Source organism: Pristiophorus japonicus, chromosome 20 (assembly GCF_044704955.1).
Source record: "Pristiophorus japonicus isolate sPriJap1 chromosome 20, sPriJap1.hap1, whole genome shotgun sequence".
Lineage (NCBI taxonomy): Eukaryota > Metazoa > Chordata > Chondrichthyes > Pristiophoridae > Pristiophorus > Pristiophorus japonicus.
The window spans coordinates 30,155,736-30,181,794 of NC_091996.1; the positions used below are offsets into that span (position 1 = coordinate 30,155,736).

The window sequence follows — 26,059 nt, forward strand, 5'->3', positions numbered from 1 at the left end:
AGCAATAAGAACATAAGAAATAGGAGCAGGAGTAGGCCATACGGCCCCTCGAGCCTGCTCCACCATTTAATACGATCATGGCTGATCTGATCATGGACTCGGGTCCACTTCCCTGCCCGCTCCCCATATTCCCTTATCGGTTAAGAAACTGTCTATTTCTGTCTTAAATTTATTCAATGTCCCAGCTTCCACAGGTCTCTGAGGCAGCGAATTCCACAGATCCACAACCCTTTGAGAGAAGAAATTTCTCCTCGTCTCAGTTTTAAAGGGCAGCCCTTTATTCTAAGATTATGCCCTCTAGTTTTAGTCTCCCCTATCAGTGGAAACATCCTCTCTGCATCCACCCCTCATAATCTTATACGTTTCGATAAGATCACCTCTCATTCTTCTGAATTCCAATGAGTAGAGGCCCAACCTACTCAGCCTTTCCTCATAAGTCAACCGCCTCATCTCCGGAATCAACCAAGTGAACCTCCTCTGAACTGCCTCCATAGCAAGTATATCCTTTTGTAAATATGGAAACCAAAACTGCACATGGTATTCCAGGTGTGGCCTCACCAATACCCTGTACAACTGTAGCAAAGACATTAACAAGTTTATTTTAGGATAACTCAAGGAGTTTGTGGGGTCCTGTTGTGTATGCAATAACTGTTAGACTGAGTACTGTTTAACTCCAAGAGGTATAACTTGGCTCTACTTTATTAAGGCCCAAAGTGACTAATATACAAAATGGCTGGCCTTTTATACTTGGGCTGCACACACATGCGTGCAGCCCAATGGCCTCCAACAGTGACGCCATCTAGTGGCTAGTGATCCCAAAAGTACATACATGACAGGTCCAGAGTTGGAGGAGTAAGGTGTTTCCTGTACAAGTTATAATATTTTAATACATGGAATTTAATTTTAAATAGTAGCTCCGATATTAGCTCGGAGGCGAGGAAGGAGCACGGTGGGGCTGTTTGGTGGTTGGGAAACCGGGATATACAGGTTTCCCTCAGGTCTTGCCGGTTAAACAGCTGGGCCTGATTAACATTTTTATCTCCATTTTCCCGGCAGCAGCCAGCCAAATTGAGAGGCAGGCTGGCAGGCTGTCGGGTGCGTAAGTCTTCGGTACCAGGCTGCAGCCAGAGAGCGGAGAGGGCAGAGGGAGGGAAGGAGGGATTGGAAAGGCTGGAGAGAGGGGCGTGGGGGAGGAGATTGGAGGCCTCGAGGGGGAGGGAGGGGAAGGAGGTTAGATCGAAAGGGCCATGAGGAAGATCGGAAGGGTTGGGGTGTAGCCGCCATTAAAATCGGAAGTGGGTGGGTTCATGTTTGCAATTTTTAACATTTTAACATCCCACCTGACCCAAACCCACCGGTTTTGGGGGTTAAAATTCCCTTCAGTGTGTCTAACTTACATTGTTATTAATAACTATCCCAGCACATTAATGTACACAGTCTACATCTGAAAATACATTGGAATATTCACAACCAGTTTTGTTTCTTAATGAAAAGTTCTGAGAAAAATATCACACTGGATTTTCTAAATATGATCAGAACATCAAGTCTGCTCTATGTATTCAGTGTTTATAAATATCCCTGTACCGATTAAATGGGTGAATGGCCAAGCTGAAGACAGATACAAAAAGTAAAATCTCACTCACTTAAATCCTTCATCAAAAACTGTTTCCAACAAACTGTTAGTGCCCAATGTGCCATTTCCCAGCAAACTGTGAAGAGTGCCATACCAGGTATTCACAAATGTAGCTGTTGTTAAACCTGTAGGTGTTATAGATACAAGAGAGAAAAGTAAGTTTTAATTTACTTAGACTGAAAATTCTAATTTGACCTACCAATATTTGTACAATTTATTGATGGTTTTACAAAATACTCTGTTATTCTTATGTCATATTATTTTTTGCTGCTCTACCTTCAATACACATATCCCAAAAGTTAATTCTTTAAGGTAAATACCGCAGTTAAAGTTGTGACAGCTTCACAGGTGTGCAAAATGATGATAGGAAAGAACCAAGTCTTGTGGCAGAAGAGGTATGAGACAAGTCTTTCACAAAATAGCAGAACAGCATTTTTTTTTTCATTGAGAAGCCAAAGTGAAAAGCCACGGGCCATAGTTAAGGACACTACCAAGGGTGAAAAGCGGAAAACAGAAGAGGAGATAAATGAGGATGTTGTTATTAAGAGATGTCAAGTTTGGGTTTTGAAAGCTTGTAGGTTGCAGGAGGGAGGGAAGATGAGTGAGACAAGAAGTTCCATTCTTCAGAGGAATTGGGAAAGAATGATTTCAATTAGGTGACTGTGTGATGGATCATTAGCCAACGCAACAGAGATGTTGGAAGAAGATTAGGTAGAACATGAGATTTGGAGAAGGTTCAGAGAAAGGATACGAAAGGATATACTTGCTCGGGAGGCAATTCAGAGAAGGTTCACAAGGTTGATTCTGGGGATGAGGGGGTTGATTTATGAGGAATGGTTGAGTAGGTTGGGCCTCTACTCGTTGGAATTCAGAAGAATGAGAGGTGATCTTATCGAAACTATAAGATTATGAGGGGGCTTGATAAGGTGGATGCAGAGAGGATGTTTCCACTGATGGGGGAGACTAGAACTAGAGGGCATGATTTTGGAATAAGGGTCCGCCCATTTCTTCTCTCAGAGGGTTGTGGATCTGTGGAATTCGCTGCCTCAGAGAGCTGTGGTAACTGGGACATTGAATAAATTTAAGACAGAAATAGACAGTTTCTTAAACGTTAAGGGAATAAGAGGTTATGGAATGTGGGCAGGGAAGTGGACCTGAGTCCATGATCAGATCAGCCATGATCGTATTGAATGGCGGAGCAGGCTCGAGGGGCCGTACGGCCTACTCCTGTTCCTATTTCATATGTTCTTATGTTCTAAGCACTGACCATTGTAATTTTTGACAACCCAATTTGCTCAAGCCTAAACCAAAATAAACATATGTGGCCAGATTTTGCGGTACAATTAATGGTGAGGCTAACAGTGCTCATTGCTATTAACGGTAAGTCAGTCAGCAAATTCCAGGGACCACACATGCGCAGTTAAATGCATAAATCAGGAAGTTGCTGACCGAGGTCCCCTACTCCTCTGAAAGCTGCACAAGAATGGTACCTTGCCCCGGACGTACCATTGTTGAGGTTCCCAATCTATTGTTGCAAGATTTGCCCTAATTATTTTACAATCACCCAAACTAAACATTTGTTCTACTCTGAACCTGCTGTCCAAACTTATTCAACAATTGCTTCCTGTAGGACATCGTTACAACATTGAAGTTTTCATGACAGGAGGCAAAATGCTCACGAGAAATGTGAAAAGGGCAGCAAACAGACTTTAATATAGTTTTGCATTAAATTTAATCAACACCATAACTTCTGCACACAAAGCAGGATAGCAGACACTGTAGAGCGATACTCTCCTTTTTCTTGAAGCCTTTCAATTGCTTCCTTAGGAAGTCCTATTTGATCAGCTGATTTGTTGTTCATATCACTCATATAAATTTCAATGCCATTTGTTAAATTGCTGAGTATCTTGTGTCTGATTTCAAGTTCTGCAAAATACATTGGAAATAATAAATACAATTAAAACATTTTGTGAAACGGCTGAGCTAAATACTGATCTTTGATATGGCATTTCCCTACCAGCTGCAGATGCCATACCCTGTCCTGACAAAACTGACTTGTAATATGTTACAGACAGTGGGGGTAATTTTAAAATATTGTCCAGGACACTGAGGAGAACTCCCCTGCTCTTCTCCAAAATTGTGCCAGAGGATCTTCAACATCCACCCAAGTGGGTAGGCGGGGCCTCGGTTTAATGTCTCATCTGAAAGACGGCACCTCCGACATTGCAGCACTACCTCAGTATTGCCCTGAAGTGTCAGCCTGGATTATGTGCTCAAGTCTCTAAACTGGGCCTTGAACCTACTATCTTTTGATTCAGAAGCAAGAGTGCTACCCACTGAATCACAGCCGACACTATATAGATATATTTATATAATCCTAATAAATTTCTTCTGTATCCTCTCCATGGCCTTGAAATCCTACCAAAAGTAGGTGTTCAAAACTGTGGCCTAAGCAACGATTTATATAGGCTTATCATACGTTTTTGCTTTTGTACCTTATGGCCCTATTTATAAAATATAGTAGCCCATATGCTTTTTTTTTTTTGCAGCTTCATCATCTTGTATACCCACCCAGCTTTAAAATGTCAAACTCAGGTAGCTGTACAGGAAAGGGGCCCATTTACAATGATGAACAGTGGATTTGTAAAGTAACAGGTGCATACTCCCATGTTGTTGATAGGATTTTATTTTATATGTTAGTGTGTTCTGTTACTTTTAGTCGAATGTCTGAAGAATGATCAGTGTTTAAATTGTTTGCTCCAAGTGTTTCTTGACGTGATACTTACGGATATTTTTGTTTCTAATGACGATATTCTCCTGGTCAGAAGTGAGCAACTTGTTCAGATTCTGCACCATTCTGTCAACACCATAAACTACTGCCATTGGTCCTTGAACAATCTAAATTCAAAGATTATCAGACATTAATAAATTGAAAGGATATTATAAAAACAATGCAATATTCCAGAAAAAAATTTTAAGTTCCCCTTCCTTATTTTGTAAGTTATTTTTCCACTTCTTTAAGGCTTTCCAACACAACCCATTAATCTCAGGTGAGCAAGAAAACAGATGAACTCCTTTTAAAGCTTTGCTAATGCAGTCCTCTAACCACGTGCTAGTCGTGACTGAGCAGCCCACAGCAGTTTGCAGTATGCCTCCCTTTTAGCAGCCCCAGAGCATCCACTCTGCACCTGTCCAACCATAATAGAGAGAATTATGGGTGAAAATTGTACTAATCTGTGGGTTAATGCAAAGGGAGACTTAAAGTAATACACCAACTGGCTGTATCTTTAATTGTGCAATTTATGATGTGCACAACACAATGATTTTCTGTGAAGAATTAAAAATGTCACTAATAGATGAGAAATGTTCACCATTACTTCTTTCCTGTTCTACCCAAGCATTGATTGAATAATTAGTGCAATCCAGACTAATTAACTGGTAGTCCATAATGATTTAAATAACCACCATCTTGTGTGCATAACGTAAGCAGATAGACTAGATGTAATACATGTGCGCACTAGGTCCGTGCAGCAGAGCAGGTCTCCAGTCGTCCTGGTTAACCCTTGCCACTGGATAAAGACCTAGCTCTGTCAAGCCCGTGTAGTGGCTGGTGTACAACGGTCACCACATGTTAAAAAAATCTACACACAGGCATCTTTCACCCCTGGAGTTTAGGACTGGAATATCGGGTCTTCCATTGAAACATCTGTGAACTCATCCCTTTTGGTGTGGAAGCAAGTCATCCTCGTTCGAGGAATCGCCTATGATGATGACATTGCTCATATTGCACAATGATTAAGCTTAAGTTTTCTACATAACTGCTCTAAGTCACTGTTGTAGATTTTTATTTCTACTTGCTCAAAGTTGAAATCAGTGACATTCATTAATATATTTTTGTACCTATTGATTGTACATATTGATTGGACAAAGCAAATTGGCCAGGGTAGCCTTGAGGAAGAATTCATAGTGTATCCGGGATAGTTTCCTTGAACAGTACATTGCGGAGCCAACCAGGGAGCAGGCTATCTTAGATCTGGGACTGTGTAATGAGACAGGATTAATAAATGATCTCCTAGTAAAGGATCCTCTCGGAATGAGTGATCATGGCATGGTTGAATTTCAAATTCAGTTGGAGGGTGAGAAAGTTGGTTCTCAAACCAGTGTCCTAAGGTTAAATAAAGGTGACTACAAAGGGCAGAGCTGGCTACAGTGGACTGGGAAAATAAATTAAAGAGTGGGATGGTTGATGAGCAGTGGCAGACATTTAAGGAGATATTTCATAACCCTCAACAAAAATATATTCTTATCAAAGGGAAAGACTGTAAGAGAAGGGATAACCATCCGTGGCTAACTAAGGAAATAAAGAATTGTATCAAATTGAAAACAAGGGCATACCAAGTGGCCAAGACTAGTGGGAGGACAGAGGATTGGGAAACTTTTAAAAGCCAGCAAAGAATGACTAAAAAATAATAAAGAGGGGGAAGATAGATTATGAAATTAAACTAGCACGAAATATAAAAACGGATGAGAGGAGTTTCTACAGGTACATAAAAAGGAAAAGTGTGGCTAAAGTAAATGTTGGTCCCTTAGAACATAAGAACATAAGAAATAGGAGCAGGAGTAGGCCACCTGGCCCCTCGAGCCTGCTCCGCCATTCAATATGATCATGGCTGATCTGATCATGGACTCTGCTCCACCTCCCAGTCCGCTCCCCATAACCCTTTATTCCTTTATTGCTCAAAAATCTGTCTATCTCCGTCTTAAATATATTCAATGACCCAGCCTCCACAGCTCTTTGGGCAGAGAATTTCACAGATTTACAACCATTAGAGAAGAAATTCCTCCTCATCTCAGTTTCAAATGGGCGACCCCTTATTCTGAGACTATGTCCCTTAGTTTTAGTTTCCCCTATGAGTGGAAACATCCTCTCTTCATCCACCTTGTCGAACCCCCTCATTATCTTAAATGTTTCGATAAGATCACCTCTCATTCTTCTGAACTCCAATGAGTATAGGCCCAACCTACTCAACCTTGCTTCTTAAGTCTACCCCCTCATCTCCGGAACCAACCTCGTGAACCTTCATTGCAAGTATATCCTTCCTTAAATACGGAGACCAAAATTGTACGCAGTACTCTAGGTGTGGCCTCACCAATACCCTGTATTGTAGCAGGACTTCTCTGCTTTTATACTCCACCCCACTTGCAACAAAGGCCAACATTCCATTTGCTTTCCTGATTACTTGCTGTACCTGCATATTAACTTTTTGTGTTTCATGCACAAGGACCCCCAGGTCCCTCTGTACTGCAGCACTTTGCAATTTTTCTCCAGTTAAATTATAACTTGCTTTTCTATTTTTTTCTGCCAAAGTGGATAACTTTACATTTTCCCACAGTATACTCCATCTGCCAAGTTTTTGCCCACTCACTTAGCCTGTCTATATCCCTTTGTAGATTTTTTGTGCCCTTCTCACAATTTGCTTTCCCACCCATCTTTGTATCATCAGCAAACTTGGCTACATTACACTCAGTCCCTTCATCCAAGTCATTAATGTAGATTGTAAATAGTTGAGGCCCCAGCACCGATCCCTGCGGTTCTAGTTACTGTTTGCCAACCAGAAAATTACCCATTTATCCTGACTCTCTGTTTTCTGTTAGTGAGCCAATCCTCTATCTATGCTAATGTATTACCCCCAACCCCGTGAACTTTTATCTTGTGCAGTAACCTTTTATGTGGCACCTTATCGAATGCCTTCTGGAAATACAAATACACCACATCCACTGGTTCCCTCTTATCCATCCTGCTCCTCCCTTGGAGAATGAGACTGGGGAACTAATAATGGGGAATAGAGAAATGGCAGAGAATTTGAACAAATATTCTGTATCGGTCTTCACGGTAGAAGACAGTAAAAACATTCCAATAGTGGATAATCAAAGGGCTATAGGGAGGGAGGAACTTAACACAATCACTATCACCAAATAAGCAGTACCACGTAAAATAATGGGACTAAGGGCGAACAAATCCCCTGGACCTGATGGCTTGCATCCTCGGGTCTTAAAAGAAGTGGCTGCAGAGATAGTGGATGCATTGGTTGTAATCTACCAACATTTCCTGGATTCTGGGGAGGTCCCAGTGGATTGGAAAACCGCAAATGTAACGCCCCTATTTAAAAAAGGAGGCAGACAAAAAGTCTGTTAGCCTAACATCTGTCGTTGGTAAAATGCTGGAGTCCATTATTAAAGAAGCAGTAGCGGGACATTTGGAAAAGCATAATTCGGTCAAGCAGAGTCAGCATGATTTTATGAAAGGAAAATCATGTTTGACAAATTTACTGGAGTTCTTTGAGGATGTAACGAGCAGGGTGCATAAAGGGGAACCAACAGATGTCATGTATTTGGATTTCCAGAAGGCATTCGATAACATGCCACATAAAAGCTTACTGCACAAGATAAAAGTTCACGGGGTTGGGGGCAATATATTAGCATGGATAGAGGAGGGCCTCAACTATTTTCAAACTATATTAATGACTTGGATGAAGGGACAGAGAGTAATGTAACCAGGTTTGCTGATGATACAAAGATGGGTGGGAAAGCAAGTTGAGAGGAGGTCATAAAAAATTGGCAAAGAGATATAGACAGGCTAAGTGAGTGGGCAAACATTTGGCAGATGGAGTATAATGTGAGAAAATGTGAAGTTATCCACTTTGGCCAAAAAATGTAAAAAGCAAGCTATTATTTAAATGGAGAAAAATTGCAAAGTGCTGCAGTACAGAGGGACTTGGGGATCCTTGTGCATGAAACACAAAAAGTGAGTATGCAGGTACAGCAAGTAATCAGGGAGGAAAATGGAATGTTGGCCTTTATTGCAAGGGGGATGGAGTATAAAAGCAGAGAAGTCCTGCTAAAATTGTACAGGGTATTGGTGAGGCCACACCTAGAGTACTGCGTGCAGGTTTGGTCTCCGTATTTAAGGAAGGATATACTTTCATTGGAGGCAGTTCAGAAAAGATTCACTAGGCTGATTCCGGAGATGAGGGGGTTACCTTATGATGATAGACTGAGTAGACTGGGTCTTTACTCGTTGGAGTTCAGAAGGATGAGGGGTGATCTTATAGAAACATTTAAAATAATGAAAGGGATAGACAAGATAGAGGCAGAGAGGTTGTTTCCACCGGTCGGGGAGACTAGAACTAGGGGGCACAGCCTCAAAATACGGGGGAGCCAATTTAAAACCGAGTTGAGAAGGAATTTCTTCGCCCAGAGGGTTGTGAATCTGTGGAATTCTCTGCCCAAGGAAGCAATTGAGGCTAGCTCATTGAATGTATTCAAATCACAGATAAATAGATTTTTAACCAATAAGGGAATTAAGGGTTATGGGGAGCGGGCGGGTAAGTGGAGCTGAGTCCACGGCCAAATCAGCCATGATCTTGCTAAATGGCGGAGCAGGTTCGAGGGGCTAGATGGCCTACTCCTGTTCCTAATTCTTATGTTCTTATGTTCTTATAGTCTCAGAATAAGGGGCCGCCCATTTAAAACTGAGATGAGGAGGAATTTCTTCTCTCAGAGGGTTGTCAATCTGTGGAATTCTCTTCCCCAGAGAGCTGTGGAGGCTGGGTCATTGAATATATTTAAGGCAGAGAGAGACACATTTTTGAGTGATAAGGAAATAAAGGGTTATGGGGAGCGGGAAGGGAAGTGGAGCTGAGCCCCTGATTAGATCAGCCAGGATCTTATTAAATGGCGGAGCAGGCTCGAGGGGCCAAATGGCCTACTTCTGTTCCTATTTCTTATATTATGTTCTGTTAGCTCACACACCATATTTCATTGCCCAATATAATTTATATTTGTCAGGTATCAGTTTTAATTACAAACAAAGATACACAATACAGTGGGGAATGGAGTAAGTTGGCCTACATAAAGATAATGAAACCACAGATAACAATTGCATATTCGGTTTAAATCATATTTTATTACATGTCTGATTTGTATTTTGACTGGTACATGAACGTCATCACTAAACTAATATAAAGCATGTCATAGACTCATAGAATCATAGAAATTTACAGCATGGAAGGAGATTATTTCGGCCCATTGTGTCCGCGCTGGCCGACCAAGAGCTATCCAGCCTTATCCCACTTTCCAGCCCTTGGTCTGTAGCTCTGTAGGTTATTGCACTTTAAGTGCACATCCAAGTATTTTTTAAATGTGGTGAGGGTTCCTGCCTCTACCACCCTTTCAGGCCGTGAGTTCCAGAACCCCGCCACCCTCTGGGTGAAGAAATTTCCCCTCATATCTCCTCTAAAACTCCCCCCAATTACTTTAAATCTATGCCCCCTGGTTGTTGACCCCTCTGCCGAGGGAAACAGGTCCTTCCTATCCACTCTATATAAGCCCCTCGTGGGCCGCCCCGATCTGTGCGAGAACACCATCCCAGGTCGGGGCTATAAATGGAGCCGGGCCCTGGTGCGGCGAATGAGGGTACGGGGCCCAGAAGAGCCGAGGGCCCAAGGGCAGCAAGGGCCAGCCCACACTGCGATATATGTGCGCGCACTGGGTCCGTGCAGCAGAGCAGGTTTCCAGTCGTCCTGGTTAATCCTTTGCCACTGGATAAAGACCTAGCTCTGTCAAGCCCGTGTGGTGGCTGGTGTGCAACGGTCACCACACGTTAAAAAAAAAATCCTCGCACAGGCATCTTCCACCTACTCAACTGGGGTTCAGGACCGGAACATCGAGTCCTTCATTGAAACATCTGTGAACACTCGCGGAAACAAGTCATCCTCGCTCGAGGGACCGCCTATGATGATCTAAGCCCCTCATAATTTTATACACCTCAATCAGGTTCCAAGGAAAACAGACCCAACATTTCCAATCTTTCCTCATAGCCAAAATTCTTCAGTCCAGGCAACATTCTTGTAAATCTCCTCTGCACCCTTTCCAGTGCAATCACATCTTTCCTGTAATGTGATGACCAGAACTGCAGACAGTACTCCAGCTGTGGCCTAACCAGTAGTTTATTTAGTTCAAGCATAATCTCCTTGCTCTTGTATTCTATGCCTTGACTAATAAAGGTAAGTATTCCATATGCCTTCTTAACCACCTTATCTACCTCGCCTGCTACCTTTAGAGATCTGTGGATCTGCACTCCAAGGTCCCTTTGTTCCTCTACACGTTTCAGTGTCGTACCATTTAATGTGTATTCCCTTGCCTTGTTTGACCTCCCCAAATGCATTACCTCATACTTATCCGGATTGAATTCCATTTGCCACTGTTCTGCCCACCTGACCAGTGCATTGAAATCTTCCTGCAGTCCGCAGCTTTCTTCTTCATTATCAACCACACGGCCAATTTTAGTGTCATCAGCAAACTTCTTAATCATACCCCCAACATTCAAGTCCAAGTCATTGATATATACCACAAAAAGCAAGGGACCCAGCACTGAGCCCTGCGGAACCTGGATATAGACTTCCAGTCACAAAAACACCCATCAACCATTACCCTTTGCTTCCTGCCTCCGAGCCAATTTTGGATCCAACTTGCCACTTTGCCCTTGATCACATGGGCTTTTACTTTCGTGACCAGTCTGCCATGTGGGACGTAATCAAAAGCTTTGCTAAAATCCATATACACGACATCATATGCTCTGCCCTCATCGGTCCTCCTGGTTACCTCCTTGAAACTATCAAATTAGTCAGACACAACTTTCCCTCGACAAATCCATGCTGACGGTCCTTGATTAATCCATGTCTTTCCAAATGAAGATTTATCCTGTCCCTCAGGATTTTTTCCAACAATTTTCCCACCACGAAGGTTAGGATGACTGGCCTGTAATTACTCGGTCTATTCCTTTCTCCATTTTTAAACAAAGGTGCAACATTAGCAGTCCTCCAGTCCTCTGGCACCACACCTGTAGCCTGAGAGGACTGGAAAATGATGGTCAGAGCCTCTGCTATTTCTTCTTTTGCTTCTCTGAACAACCTGGGATACATTTCATCCAGGCCTGGGGATTTATCCACTTTCAAAGTTGCTAAGCCCTCTTAATACATCCTCTCTCAGTATGTTTATCTCGTCTAATATTTCACACTCCTCCTCCCTCATTGCAAAGTCTGCATCGCCCCTCTCTTTTGTGAAAACAGATACAAGGTATTCATTAAGTATCCTACCCACATCTTCCACCGCCACACACACATTTCCTTTATGGTCTCCAATAGGCCCCACTCTTTCTCTAGTTATCCTCTTGCTTTTAATGTATTTATAAAACATCTTTGGGTTTTCCCTGATTTTACTTGCCAACATTCTTTCATGCTCTCTTTTTGCTTTCCTGATTTTAAAAAAAATTGCACCCCTGCACTTATACTCCACTGGAGTTTCTGCAGTGTTGAGTTCTCGGTATCTGTCATAAGCTTCCCTTTTTGTCTTTATCTTACCCTGTATATCCCTTGACATCCAGGGGGGCTCTAGATTTGTTGGCCCCACCCTTTTTTAAGGGAACACACTTGCTCTGTACCCTCAGGATCTCCTTCTTGAATGCCTCCCACTGCTCTGACACTGATTTACCATCAAGTAGCTGTTTCCAGTCCACTTTGGCCAAATCCCATCTCAGCTCAGCAAAGTTGGCTTTACCCCAATTTGAGAACTTTTATTCTTGGTCCCCCTTTGTCCTTTTCCATAATTACCCTGAATCTTACTGAATTATGATCACTAGCACCAAAATGCTCTTCCACTGATACCCCCTCCACCTGCCCCTCTTCATTCCCCAAAACCAAGTCCAGAACCACCCCCTCCCTTGTTGGGCTTGTTACATACTGGCTAAAGAAGTTCTCCTGAATGCATTTTAGGAATTCTGCACCCTCTGTACCATTCACATTGCTTTTTTTCCCCAGGTAGTTGAAATCCCCACTATTACAGCTCTATAGTTTTTGCACTTTGCAGCAATTTGCCCACATATTTGTTCTTCTATCTCTCTGACTGCTTGGGGGTCTATAATACACTCCCAGTAGTGTGATCGCTCCTTTTTTGTTCTTTAATTCAACCCATATGGCCTCGTTTGATGACCCCTCTAACATATCATCCCTCCTCACAGCTGTAATTGTTTCTTTAATCAGTACTGACTCCCCTCCTTTTTTTACCCCCCTCTCTATCCTGTCTGAAAACCCTGTAACCAGAAATGTTGAACTGTCATACCTGCCCCTCTTTCAGCCATACTGTAATATCGTACTCCCAAATATCAATCTGTGCTCTCAGCTCATCTGCCTTATTCTCTATACTCCTTGCATGAAGTATATACCATTTAGTGCTGCCAAACTCTCCTGTTGTCTATTTTCCAGCCATTATCGCTCTTCCACTCTTCTTCCTCCCTCCTGTGCAGCTGAGCCACCCGTGGCTCTGGCTGCATTCCCCAGAGGCATCATCAGTCTCACCAGTACTCAGAACAGAATACTGGTTGGAGAGCAAGATGGACTCGAGGGACTCTTGCACTACCTGCCTAGTACACGCACTTCCTCTCTGCCTGCACATTCGGAAGCTGCGGGGTGACCGCCTCCCGAAACGTGCTATCCACGAAATTCTCAGTCTCGCAGTGACTCCAGCCGCCGCTCAAGCTCCGAATCGCAAAGCGTCCAGGACTTCCCACATGTCACAGGATGTGCACTCCACAGGACTGAGTTGCCCTGCCACACCTCGAGACTCGGAACTATCGAGCAGAAATAAACTCTCAAACTTAGCAAAATACACCCAGCAACTACTCAGCAATCAGCTGATTTAATTAATTAGGTTTTTAGATTAGAAACATCACTTATCTATGTTTACTTTTTTTAGTTGATTTTAATCTTCCCCGGATTCCCATTCTTTCCAAATTCCCAAATAAACCACTCCGTTTATGTCCTCTCAGTGCAGACCACTCTGCTCTGAAAAACTGTTGACTTTTATACTTTTAAGAGCCAAGCGATGACTTAGCAGCCTCTCTGTGATTGACACCTATTCAAGACAAACACTCAGATCTGACTGACAGTTAACTGACACTGGCAGGCAACTTCTGTTAACTAGATTAAAGTTCTAGGTTTAAGTCAAAATGTTAAACTAGAATGCACTATGTACAGCTTCTACTTACCCAATACTTACCAGAAATTCCCACTCTTTCCAAATTCCCAAATAAACCACTCAGTTGTACAGAGCCTTAGTGAGGCCTCACCTGGAATATTGTGTTCAGTTTTGGTCTCCTAGTCTGAGGAAGGATGTTCTTGCTATTGAGGGAGTGCAGCGAAGGTTCATCAGACTGATTCCTGGGATGGCTGGACTGAAATATGAGGAGAGACTGGATCAACTGGGCCTCTATTCACTGGAGTTTAGAAGGATGAGAGGGGATCTCATAGAAACGTATAAGATTCTGACGGGACGGGACAGGTTAGATGCGGGAAGAATGTTCCCGATGTTGGGGAAGTCCAGAACCAGGGGACATAGTCTTAGGGTAAGGGGTAGGCCATTTAGGATTGAGATGAGGAGAAACTTCTTCATTTAGAGAGTTGTTAACCTATGGAATTCCCTGCCGCAGAGAGTTGTTGATGCCAGTTCATTGGATATATTCAAGAGGGAGTTAGATGTGGCCCTTACGGCTAAGGGGATCAAGGGATATGGAGAGAAAGCAGGAAAGGGGTACTGAGGGAATGATCAGCCATGATCTTATTGAATGGCGGTGCAGGCTCGAATGGCCTACTCCTGCACCTATTTTCTATGTTTCTATATTTCTAAACCACTCTGCTTAAGTCCATCATCATCATCATCATCATCATAGGCAGTCCCTCGAAGCGAGGATAACTTGCTTCCATGCCGAAAAAGGATGAGTTCACGGGTGCTTCAATGAAGGACCCGAACTACATCCTGAAGGGTGAAAGATGCCTTTGTGTGGATTTTTTTTTAACGTGTGGTGGCCGTTGCACACCAGCCACCACACGAGCTTGACAGAGCTAGGTCTTGTTCCAGTGGCAAGGATTACCCAAGACGACTGGAGACCTGCTCTGCTGCACAGACCGAGCGCGCACATATATCGCAGTTTGGGCTGGCCCGTGCTGCCCTTGGGCCCCTGGCCCCAAACTCGCGCCTCCCCTGGGCCTCGATCACGTCCTTCTACAGTCTCTCGCCGCTCCTTCGCCCCGACCTCACCGCTCCTGCTGTACCTGCCCACACTCCAATCACCAACCTGGACCTTGATGCCATCTCTCTTCGCTGCTGTTGCCCTCCTGCACTTGCTCGTGCTGCTCCCTGGTGTAGTATGCCTCCACATTGCCCATGGCTGCCGCTCGCTGCTCCTTTTTATGGCCCTGACCTGCCGCTGATGGTCTCTCGCAGGTCGGGGCCTCCACACTGCTAAAGTCCATTCCGTTTAAAACCTCTCTGTGCAGACCACCTAGAAAGCTCACGTCACCTAGATAGCTCATAAAACTGACAGTCCTTCTCTGCTGCTCCACCCCACCCCCACCCCGCCCCGCCCCCCCTGACCCTCTGCACACAAAAAAAGGAGGCCCATAATAGTTGAACACTTCACCAGACACCCTCAGCCCAATACTATTTAAACTATTTCCCACTCAAGAGTAAGTTTTAACCGGGGCTCAGTATTCACGGACAGGAAATTTGCGTGACCCAGCGGCCACCCGCTAAGTCCACAGGATCGGCTGCCTGTGTGGTTGGCAGGATTAGGGTGAGATGGCAGCAGGAAACGTTTAATATTTCAGTGTTGGACCGCAGGACAACTCCAGCTCCTCCTGGCTTCACAAGGAAATTATTTAAATAACGTGAAATGTACCACTATGCACCTCTTCTAGCCCCAATCCAGTACCGCGCTGAGCTGGCCTAGTGGGAAAATAATTGCTGTTTCCTGCCATGTGAGTAGGGTTAAAATCACTCCCTTAGTTTTGTTTTAAGTTTGAATAAGGAACATTTTCTATTGGTACTCTGAAATGGTATCAATGATGATTCTGTCCAGATACAAACTTTCTAAATTGAATGTCCCCAAAGCAAACTATCATTCCGATGTGGTTTCATCAGTGATTCTTTCCTTATTGTATGAAGACTGCGGCAACTACACAGGAATCTCCCTGCTTTCAGCCACTGGGAAAGTCATCGCTAGAGTCCTCCTCAACCGTCTTCTCCCTGTGGCCGAGGAGCTCCTCCCGGAGTCGCATTGCGGATTTCGTCCCCTACGGACCACAACGGACATGATCTTTGCAGGGCGACAGCTGCAGGAAAAATGCAGGGAACAGCACCAGCCCTAATACATGGCCTTCTTCGACCTTACAAAGGCCTTTGGCACTCAACCGCGAGGGTCTATAGAGCGTCCTCCTCCGTTTCGGATGCCCCGAAAAGTACGTCACCATCCTTCGCCTGCTCCACGACGACATGCAGGCCGTGATCCTTACCAACAGATCCATCATAGACCCAATCCACGTCCGGACCGGGGTCAAACAGGGCTGCGTCATCATCCCAACCCTTTTCTCAATCTTCCTCGCCGCCATGCTCCACCTCACAGTCGGACAAGCTCCCTGCCTGTTCAACCTTCGTCGTCTCCAGGCCAGGTCCAAGACCACCCCAACCTCTGTCGTCGAAGTATAGTATGCAGACGACGCCTGTGTCTGCGCACACACGTGGACCATTTCCATTATCTCGGGAGCCTCCTATCAACAAGAGCAGGCATTGACGATGAGATCCAACACCGCCTCCTGTGCGTCAGTGCAGGCTTAGGCCGTCTAAGGAAAAGCTGCCACCAAGCTCATGGTCTACAGGGCTGTAATAATACCCACCCTCCTGTATGGCTCAGAAACATGGACCATGTACAGAAGACACCTCAAGTCGCTGGAGAAATACCACCAATGATGTCTCCGCAAGATCCTACAAATCCCCTGGGAGGAAAGACGCACCAACGTTAGCATCCTCGTGCAGGCCAACATCCCCAGCATTGAAGCACTGTCCGCACTTGATCAGCTCCGCTGGGCAGGCCACATAGTTCGCATGCCAGACACGAGACTCCCAAAGCAAGCACTCTACTCAAAACTCCTTCATGGCAAATGAGCCAAAGGTGGGCAGTGGAAACGTCACAAGGACACCCTCAAAGCCTCCCTGATAAAGTGCAACATCCCCACTAACACCTGGGTGTCCCTGGCCCAAGACCACCCCAAGTGGAGGAAGTGCATCCAGGAGGGCGCTGAGCACCTCGAGTCTCGTCACCGAGAGCATGCAGAAATCAAGCGCAGGCAGCGGAAAGAGCGTGCAGCAAACCAGTCCCACCCACCCCTTCCCTCAATGACTATCTGTCCCACCTGTGACAGGGACTGCAGTTCTCGTATTGGACTGTTCAGCCACCTAAGAACTCATGTTAAGAGTGGAAGCAAATCTTCCTCGATTCCGAGGGACTGCCTATGATGATGATTGTTATGTATGTATATAAACCTCACAAATATGTAAGACTTGCCACCAGGGGGCAAACCTGTGGGAGACCTAAGAGTCACCTGTGTACCCTGGGCAAGCAGGTATAAAAGGAAATCCACCATGCTGCTTCCTCACTCTGGAGTCACATTAAAGAGACCAAGGTCACAACAGTTTGGGCTTACAATACAGTCTTGTGGACATAACAATTGGCGACGAGTAACGGATCACGAACTTTCACGCAGCAATGGCTGCCGTTGGTATTGTTGAGAGATTTGTTGAGGATGATGATTGGGAAGCCTTCGTTGAGCGTCTCGACCAGTACTTCATGGCCAATGAACTGGACAAGGCTGAGACGGCGGTCAAGCGCAGGACGATTCTCCTCACCATATGTGGCTCTTCGATATATGGCCTCCTCAAAAATCTGCTGGCACCCGTCAAACCAACGGCCAAGACTTACACAGAGTTGTGCACGCTGGTTCGGGAACACCTCAAGCCGAAGGAGAGCTTCTTAATGGCCAGGTATCGCTTTTACATGCACCATTGCTCCGAGGGCCAGAACGTGGCGAGCTTTGTCGCCGCCCTAAGACGCCTTGCGGGACAGTGCGAATTTGCCAGATCTTTGGGGGAAATGTTGCGGGACATTTTCGTGCTTGGAATTGGCCACAAGGTCATTCTTCGCAAACTGCTGTCTGCCGAATCCCTAGATCTGAGCAAGGCCATCACGATAGCCCAGGCTTTCATATCCACAAGTGACAACACGAAACAGAGATCTTCACAGAATCGAAGCTCGCCAGCAAGTACTGTGCATAAACTAATGCTTTCAGCAGGCAGAACTGTACATGGCATGGCCCACACAACTGCAGAGGCCAGACCTAGGGTGACTCAGAGTCCACCGTGGGGCGTAAATGCGCATCCATTAACACCATGTTGGCGCTGCGGGGGCAGTCATAGAGCCCATCAATGTCGATTCAAGCACTATGTGTGCAATGGCTGTGGAACAATGGTGCACCTCCAGTGAATGTGCAAATGACCTGTGACTCACCACTAGGCAGAGTCAGGAGAGGACGACCGATCCAGCTGAACGAACAGGAGAGGCAACTCAACCTGAGGATGAAGAGGAAGTATATAGGATACACATCTTCACCACCAAAAGCCCTCCGATAATGTTAAAGGTTAAACTCAACGGCATTCCAGTCTCCATGGAATTGGACACTGGGGCGAGTCAATCAATAATGAGCCAGAAGGCATTCGAGAGGCTGTGGGGCGACAGAGCACAATGCCCAAGCTGATCCCAATTCAGGCAAAGCTGCACACCTACACCAAGGAACGGATACCAGTTATTGGTAGTGTGGACACAAGAGTATTCCATGAGCAGTGCACGATTTACCACTGTGGATTGTTTCAGGTGATGGGCCAACGTTGTTTGGTAGAAGGTGGATGGGGATGATTTGATGGAACTGGGAAGACCTCTGTGTACCTTCTCCGGCGAACGATGTCTCCCTTGCTCAAAGGCTGAGCAAGCCTCCACCTTCAGCTGAACCAGGCATCGAAGTGCAGATCCATCTGCAGATCCCCGAGGCACAGGCCGCTCATCACGACCACGAGGAGGTGAAGATCAAATGAGCAGCGGTACAGGCGCGGTACGCACCACCCAAAGCCGATGACCTCTTCGCGAAGATAGAAGAGGCTCCAGGTTGACTGAGCAGAGTGGAACTCCGACCAAAACGAACTGAATGCGTCTTCCCGACACCAGAGGCAAAATCCCTGGGGAGGAAGATCGCGGCAGTCGGCATCACGGACACGGACGAGAGTGCGTCCAGACCACGGAACGAAAGAGCATCCAGACCATGAGATGAGAGTGCATCCAGACCACGGGATGAGAGAGCGTCCAGACCACGGGATGTCGCCGCAACGAAACAGAGGCATGTGTTGCCCAGCAAGGAAGATGACTGGGTTTGGGGCAAAGGTAAAGTGGCGGCCGCTGAGAAGGCCAGGAACCCACTATGTTCCAATAAGTTGTTTGCACTGTGTAACCTGTGTGCGCGCTCTTTTGCGGCTAATGATGTATTATCATATGGGGTCGGGGTATCTTACAGCAAGCCAAAATAGCGGGCGAACCCCAACCAGTTGTATATGTATCCAATAAGTTAACCAAGGCAGTAGCCTGTGTTCACGGGACAAAAGAGACGCACCAAAGAGTGTCCCAATAATTGCTTGAGTCAAAACAAGCTGCTCATCCCACAAGCTTGGGAGAGCAGAGGCACCATTATCGATGCGTTGTTTCAAGAATGTCTAACACTGTCTGTGCACTGTAACATGATCCGCCACGGGCCAGGCACTGAGAGCGGCGCTAATGCCCTCAGTTGGCTACCGTTGCCCACCGTGGTGGAAATGGCACAGCCCGCAGACCTGCTCGTTGTTATGGAAGTGCTAGAAAGCGAGGGGTCAACCGTAACGGCCCCCCAGTTTAGGACCTGGACCAGCCAGGATCCCACGACATCGCTGGCCAACGGTGAACCGCTAGACGGGATGTTGCAGCTTATCCGTCGCAAAGACGAAATGCTCATCCCATCAGATTGCCCCCTATCGGGCAACCCTGCAAAGAAAGGCAGGGAGGCTACACACAGTCGGTGGTTCGGGGCCTCCATACCATGGCCCAGGATCCACGGGAACCACGCGGCCTCCTGCCACTACTGAAAGTCTCAAGGCCATATCGGTCATTCTTGGCTTGCCAGACCTTAGAATCAGTGACAATAGTCCGGAGCGGGCAGCCCCAAATCTTAAAGCCAAGCATCACACGTGTCACGGTAGACTCCCTACAGACCCGGCTATCCCAGGTGCTACGCAGTCACCGGACAGAGTCACTCAGAACCGAGCCTTCTGTATGCTATCAGCAGAGAATGTACCATAACTGCACGGCCCCTCCATGCGACATCAGAATAAATTATGTAAACCATGTTCATGGCCCCGGATGGGTTGCTAGCACTGTATTAGTCAAAGAAGGGAATGGAGTGTTTGTGATGAAAATGGAGTGTTTGTTGTGAAACCATGTAACGGGCAAACACAGAATGCATTTGGACTGGACCAGACCAAACTGCGAACTACAGATAACCAGGAACCACTGTGAAAGGACCTGGCCCCCAGCGACCCACTAACACAACTGACCTCGCTGCCAACCACGAGGATGAACCCACCATGCCCGTCAGTCCGATCAGACCAGCCGCGTGGCCATGCAGCAATGATCCGACCAACTCACCCATGCCAGGACTTCAACTCAGGCGATCAACCAGGGAACGCAGAGCGCCAGATCGCCTCAATTTGTAAATAACGTGCATAAGACTTTTGGGGGGGGGGGGGGGAGTGATGTTATGTATGCAAACCTCACCAATGTGTAAGACTTGCCACCAGGGGGCACACCTGTGGGAGACCCAACGGTCACCTGTGCACCCTGGGCAGTCTACCATGCTGCTTCCTCACTCTGGAGTCACATTAAAGAGACCAAGGTCACAATAGTTTGCGCTTACAATATACAGTCTTGTGGAGTTATTCTGAACATAACAATGATAATTGTATGAAGAACTAGGTTATGCTTCAAAATAATCTTTCCTGATCCCCAAGTCAATGGTTACCATTAAATTAAGAAATACGACTGTTTACCTCATTAATTTCAGTCCACCTATCCGCATTGTGCTGATCAAGAATCTCATCGGCTACGTCTATGAAGCTTCGGCTTATATTCTCCAGAACCTCTCTGGTGTCATTTACATGTGTTTCCATGTTGGCAACATTTTGTAGCAAGCGTATAACACTTAGCATGTCAGCTGGTTCCAAAGTGGCATTTTCTATAGTCAGAACATGTTGTACTATCTTCAGTACAGTCTCGGCTTCAGAAATATTGGGTACAAGTTTGGCACTGCCCAACGACATATACTCAGTAACCTGTGCAAGGAGAGTTTATGTTAATTGCATTCATGTGAATACACCATTTCATCCATCTCTCCTCTATTATTTTAACACTTAATGTAACGTGACAAACTGATACTTTCTTGCATAACATTATCTTTAGGTTAATTTAATTTTTATTGCCATGGCTAATGTTTAAAGATAATCACAATATGTAAATATGCTAAATTATTAACAGGGTCAGCTAGCTGACAGCTATCTGTGAATGTTTATTTATACCACAAAAGAACTGAACACAATTCAGATAAACCTACAAGTCTCACTCAACCTCCCAATTATCTGCATTTCTGACTAACTCATTGTAAATCCTCATATGAATGGTTATTGCTTTGGAAATTGCTACGCTAGTGAAAGGGCACACTAATATAAGAACATAAGAAATAGGAACAGGAGTAGGCCATACAGCCCCTCGAGCCTGCTCCGCCATTCAATAAGATCATGGCTGATCTGATCATGGACTCAGCTCCACTTCCCCGCCCGCTCCCCATAACCCCTTATCCCCTTATCGTTTAAGAAACTGTCTATTTCTGTCTTAAATTTATTCAATGTCCCAGCTTCCACAGCTCTCTGAGGCAGCAAATTCCACAGATTTACAACCCTCAGAGAAGAAATTTCTCCTCATCTCAGTTTTAAATGGGTGGCCCCTTATTCTAAGATCATGCCCTCTAGTTCTAGTCTCCCCTATCAGTGGAAACATCCTCCCTGCATCCACCTTGTCAAGCCCCCTCATAATCTTATACGTCTCGATAAGATCACCTCTCATTCTTCTGAACTCCAATGAGTAGAGGCCCAACCTACTCAACAAGATATACATGTGGCGCGAGATTCCTCAGGGGGTTCTCCCAATCAGTCGCTGTAACTTCAGCGGAAGGTCAGATGAGAACGTGGATAGACACGGGGGGAGCACTCTTTGTGGGCCAAGAGGAGCAAGAGTGCTTCTTCCCGGCCCCCCAAGCTCCCACACCTTCAGCCTCCCCCCCCCCATACAAATCCCCCCCCCACTCCGGCCTCTTGTCTAGCATTCCCCACCCAATTGGAGACTAGCCTGTCAATCAGGCTGACGTTTGGACGGGGAACCTATCTGTGACGTTACACACACACTTTGGAGTTAATAGGCCCCCTATTGCCCCCCCCCCGCCACCACCCCTCCCCTGCAACCACCCCTCCCCTACCTCCACCCCCCCCCCCCCCGCACCCCACCTTCCACCCCACGCCTCCCCCCACTCCCAGTGGGTCTCCTAGTAAAAATTCAGCCCATTCTCCGTAAAATATATTGAAATAAAATTCAGCATGCTGATTAAGAAAAAATAACATTTAATAATGCAACTGTCTAATGATCAAATTTAAATCTATTAAATACATTACAACCATTTCATAAAGGAAAGAAAAAAACATCTTGTCATAGAAACATAGAAACATAGAAAATAGGTGCAGGAGTAGGCCATTCGGCCCTTCTAGCCTGCACCGCCATTCAATGAGTTCATGGCTGAACATGCAACTTCAGTACCCCATTCCTGCTTTCTCACCATACCCCATGTCCTCAGAGCTTCCCAAAGCACATCACAGCCAATTAATTTCTTTTAGAGTGTAGTTACTGTTGTTATGTAGGCAAACATAACAGAGAGCTGTGGAAGCTGGGACACTGAATACATTCAAGACAGAAATAGACAGTTTGTTAAATGATAAGGGGATAAGGGATTATGGGGAGCAGACTGGGAAGTGGAGCTGAGTCCATGATCGGATCAGCCATGATCTTATTGAATGGTGGAGCAGGCTCGAGGGGCCGTATGGCCTACTCCTGCTCCTATTTCTTATGTTCTTATGTAAACGTGGAACCAAATTTATAAAAATAAGATCCCACAAACAGCAATGAGTTCAATGACCAGTTAATCTGTTTTTGCGAGAGTTGATGGAAGGATAAATGTTGGTCAGGGCACAGGAAGGATCCCTGCTTTTCAAATAGTGCCGCAGGATCTTTTACATCCATCTGAGCGAGCGGGCAGACATGGCCTCGGTTAAACATTTCATTCAAAAAACGGCACCTTCGACAATGCCGTATGCACTCGGTACCTCACTGACGTGACAGCCGACTGCCCCACTTCTTCACAGTTTCTACCGAGCGTACGGGAGATTCCCCACAGAAATGACTGACATGTTGTCATTAAAGTAGTTTCTCTCACCTTGGGATTTAATGCACTCTGTATATTATACTCTGAATTCAATCAGAAGTTAAATTTATAAGAATATAAGAAATAGGAGCAGGAGTAGGCCATTCGGCCCCTCGAGCCTGCTCCACCATTCAATGAGATCATGGCTGATCTTCCACCTCAACTCCACTTGCGTGCACTATCCCCGTATCCCATTGATTCCCTTAATATCCAAAACTCTATCACTTTCTGTCTTGAATATACTCAATGACTGAGCCTCCACAGCTCTCTGGGGTAGAAAATTCCAAAGATTCACCACCCTCTAAGTGAAGAAATTTCTTCTCATCTCAGTCCTAAATAACCAACCCCTTATTCTGAGACTGTAACCCCTAGTTCTAGACTCCCCGGCCAGGGGAAACATCCTCTCTGCATCTACCCTGTAAGAATTTTGTATGTTTCAATGAGATCACCTCTCATTCTTCTAAACTCCAGAGAATATAAGTCTAGTCTACTCCATCTCTCCTCATAGGACAATCAGTCTGGTCAACATTCGTTGCACTCCCTCTATGGCAAGTATATCCTTCTTTAGGTAAGGAGACCAAAACTGTACACAATATTCCGGGTGTGGTCTCACCAGGGCCCTATATAATTGCAGTAAGACGTCTTTACTCTTATACTCAAATCCTTTTGTAGTAAAGGTCAACATACCATTTGCTTTCTTATTACTTGCAGTGCCTGCATGTTAACTTTCAGAGATTGGTGTACAAGGACACCCAGGTCCCTCTGAACACCAACATTTCTCAATCTCTCATCATTTAAAAAAATACTCTGCTTTTCTATTTTTCCTTCACATTTCTCCACATTATATTCCATTTGCCATGTACTTGCCCATTCACTTAGCCTGTTTATATCCCCTTGAAGCCTCTTTGCATCCTCCTCACAACTTACATTCCTACTAGCTTTGTATCAGCAGCAAACTTGGATATATTACATTTGGTCCCCTCATCCAAATCATTGATATAGATTGTGAATAGCTGAGGCCCAAGGCCTTGCAGTACCGCCATCCCAAAAATGGCCCGTTTATTCCTACTCTGTTTTCTGTCTGTTGACCAATCCTCAACCCATGCTCGTATATTACCCCCAATCCCATGAGCCCTACTTTTGTTCAGTAACCTCTTGTGTGGCACCTTATCAAATGCCTTCTGAAAATCCAAATACACCACATTCACTGGTTCCCCTTTATCTATACTGCTAGTTACAATCTCAAAAAACTCAAAGATTTGTCAAACATGATTTCCCTTTCATAAATCCGTGTTGACTCTGCCCAATCCTATTATTATTTTCAAAGTGTCATGTTACCAGATCCTTAATAATAGATTCTAGCATTTTCCCTACTACTGTTGTCAGGCTAACTGGTCTGTAGTTCCCCATTTTCTCTCTCCTTCCCTTCTTTAATAGTGAAGTTACATTTTCTACCTTCCAATCCACGGGAACCATTCTAGAATCTATGGAATTTTGGAAGATAACAACCAATGCATCCACTGTCTCTATAGCCACCTCCTTCAAAACCCTAGGATGTAGGCCATCAAGTTCAAGGGATTTATCAGCTTTCAGTCCCATTAATTTCTCCAGTACCATTTTTTACTAATACTAATTTCCTTCAGTTCCTCATTCTTGCTAGACCTTTGATTCTCCACTATTTCTGGCAAGTTTTTTGCGTCTTCTTCCGTGAAGACAGACACAAAGTATTTATTTTCTTTCTCTGCCATTTCCTTATTCTCCATTATAACTTCTCCTGTCTCAGCCTGTAAGGGACCCACATTTACTTTCGCTAATCTTTTCCTTTTTACATAGCTATAGAAGCTTTTACAATCTGTTTTGATGCCTCTCGTTAGTTTACTCTCATTCTATTTTCCCTTTCTTTATCAATTTCTTGGTCCTCCTTTGCTGAATTCTAAAATCCTCCCAATCCTCAGACCAACTGCTCTTTTTGGCAACATGATAAACCTCTTCCTTTGATCTAATACTATCATTAACTTCTCTCGTTAGCCACGGTTGCACAAATTTTCCTGTGAGGATTTTGTGCCTTAAAGGAATGTTTGTGGTAAATTATGTAGTAATTCTTTAAATGCTATCCATTGCTTGTCTACCGTCATACCTTTTAATATAGTTTCCCAATCTACCCTAGCGAACTCACCCCTCATACCTATGTAGTTTGCTTTGTTTAGATTTAAGACCCTTTTTTTAGATTTAAAATCATTTTCAAAATCAAAATAAAATTCCATCATATTTCGGTCACTCTTTCCTAAAGACCCCTTTACTACAAGCTTATTAATTAACCTTTTCTCGTTGCACCGTTTGGGAGCCTATAAACAACTCTCACCAATGTTTTCTGCCCCTTGCTGTTTCTTAGCTCCAGCCAAACTGATTCTACTTATTGATTTTCCGAGCTAAGATCCTTTCTCTCTACTGTCTTTATCCCACCCTTTATTATCAGGGCTACCCCTCCTCCTTTTCCATTTTGCCTATCTCTTCTAAAAGTTAAGTATCCTGGAATATTTAGTTCCCAACCGTGGTCACTTTGCAACCACATCTCCGTAATGGCTATTAGATCAAACCTATTAATTTCTATCTGTGCTATTAATTCATCTGTTTTGTTGCGAATGCTTCAGATATAGTGCCTTTAGCTTTGACTTTTTTCTATTCTTCCCTGATGTCACCTTAATCACTGATGCCTTAGAGCCTGCAGGACCATCAGCAGGCCGGGGCCATTGGAGGGAGCAGCGTGCAGCGGCATACCACTGCAGGGAGCAGTGCGTGCTGCTGCAGGAGGGCGACGGCTACAAAGCCAGGTCGCTGATTGCAGTGCGGGCAGGCACAGCAGGAGGGGCGAAGGAGCGGCAAG

General features: G+C 45.0%; 1 protein-coding gene across 1 annotated transcript in view; it reads right to left on the bottom strand.

The window, feature by feature from the left end:
* adgrd2 (adhesion G protein-coupled receptor D2) overlaps window positions 1-26,059 on the bottom strand; it is a 301,296-nt gene that overhangs the window by 254,909 nt on the left and 20,328 nt on the right. The window contains exons 7-10 of the mRNA XM_070863395.1: window positions 20,702-20,983; window positions 4,420-4,531; window positions 3,419-3,559; window positions 1,644-1,758 (exon numbers count right to left, since the gene is read on the bottom strand). Of these exons, the coding sequence (XP_070719496.1) occupies window positions 1,644-1,758; window positions 3,419-3,559; window positions 4,420-4,531; window positions 20,702-20,983 (650 nt within the window). The remainder of the gene's footprint in view (window positions 1-1,643; window positions 1,759-3,418; window positions 3,560-4,419; window positions 4,532-20,701; window positions 20,984-26,059) is intronic.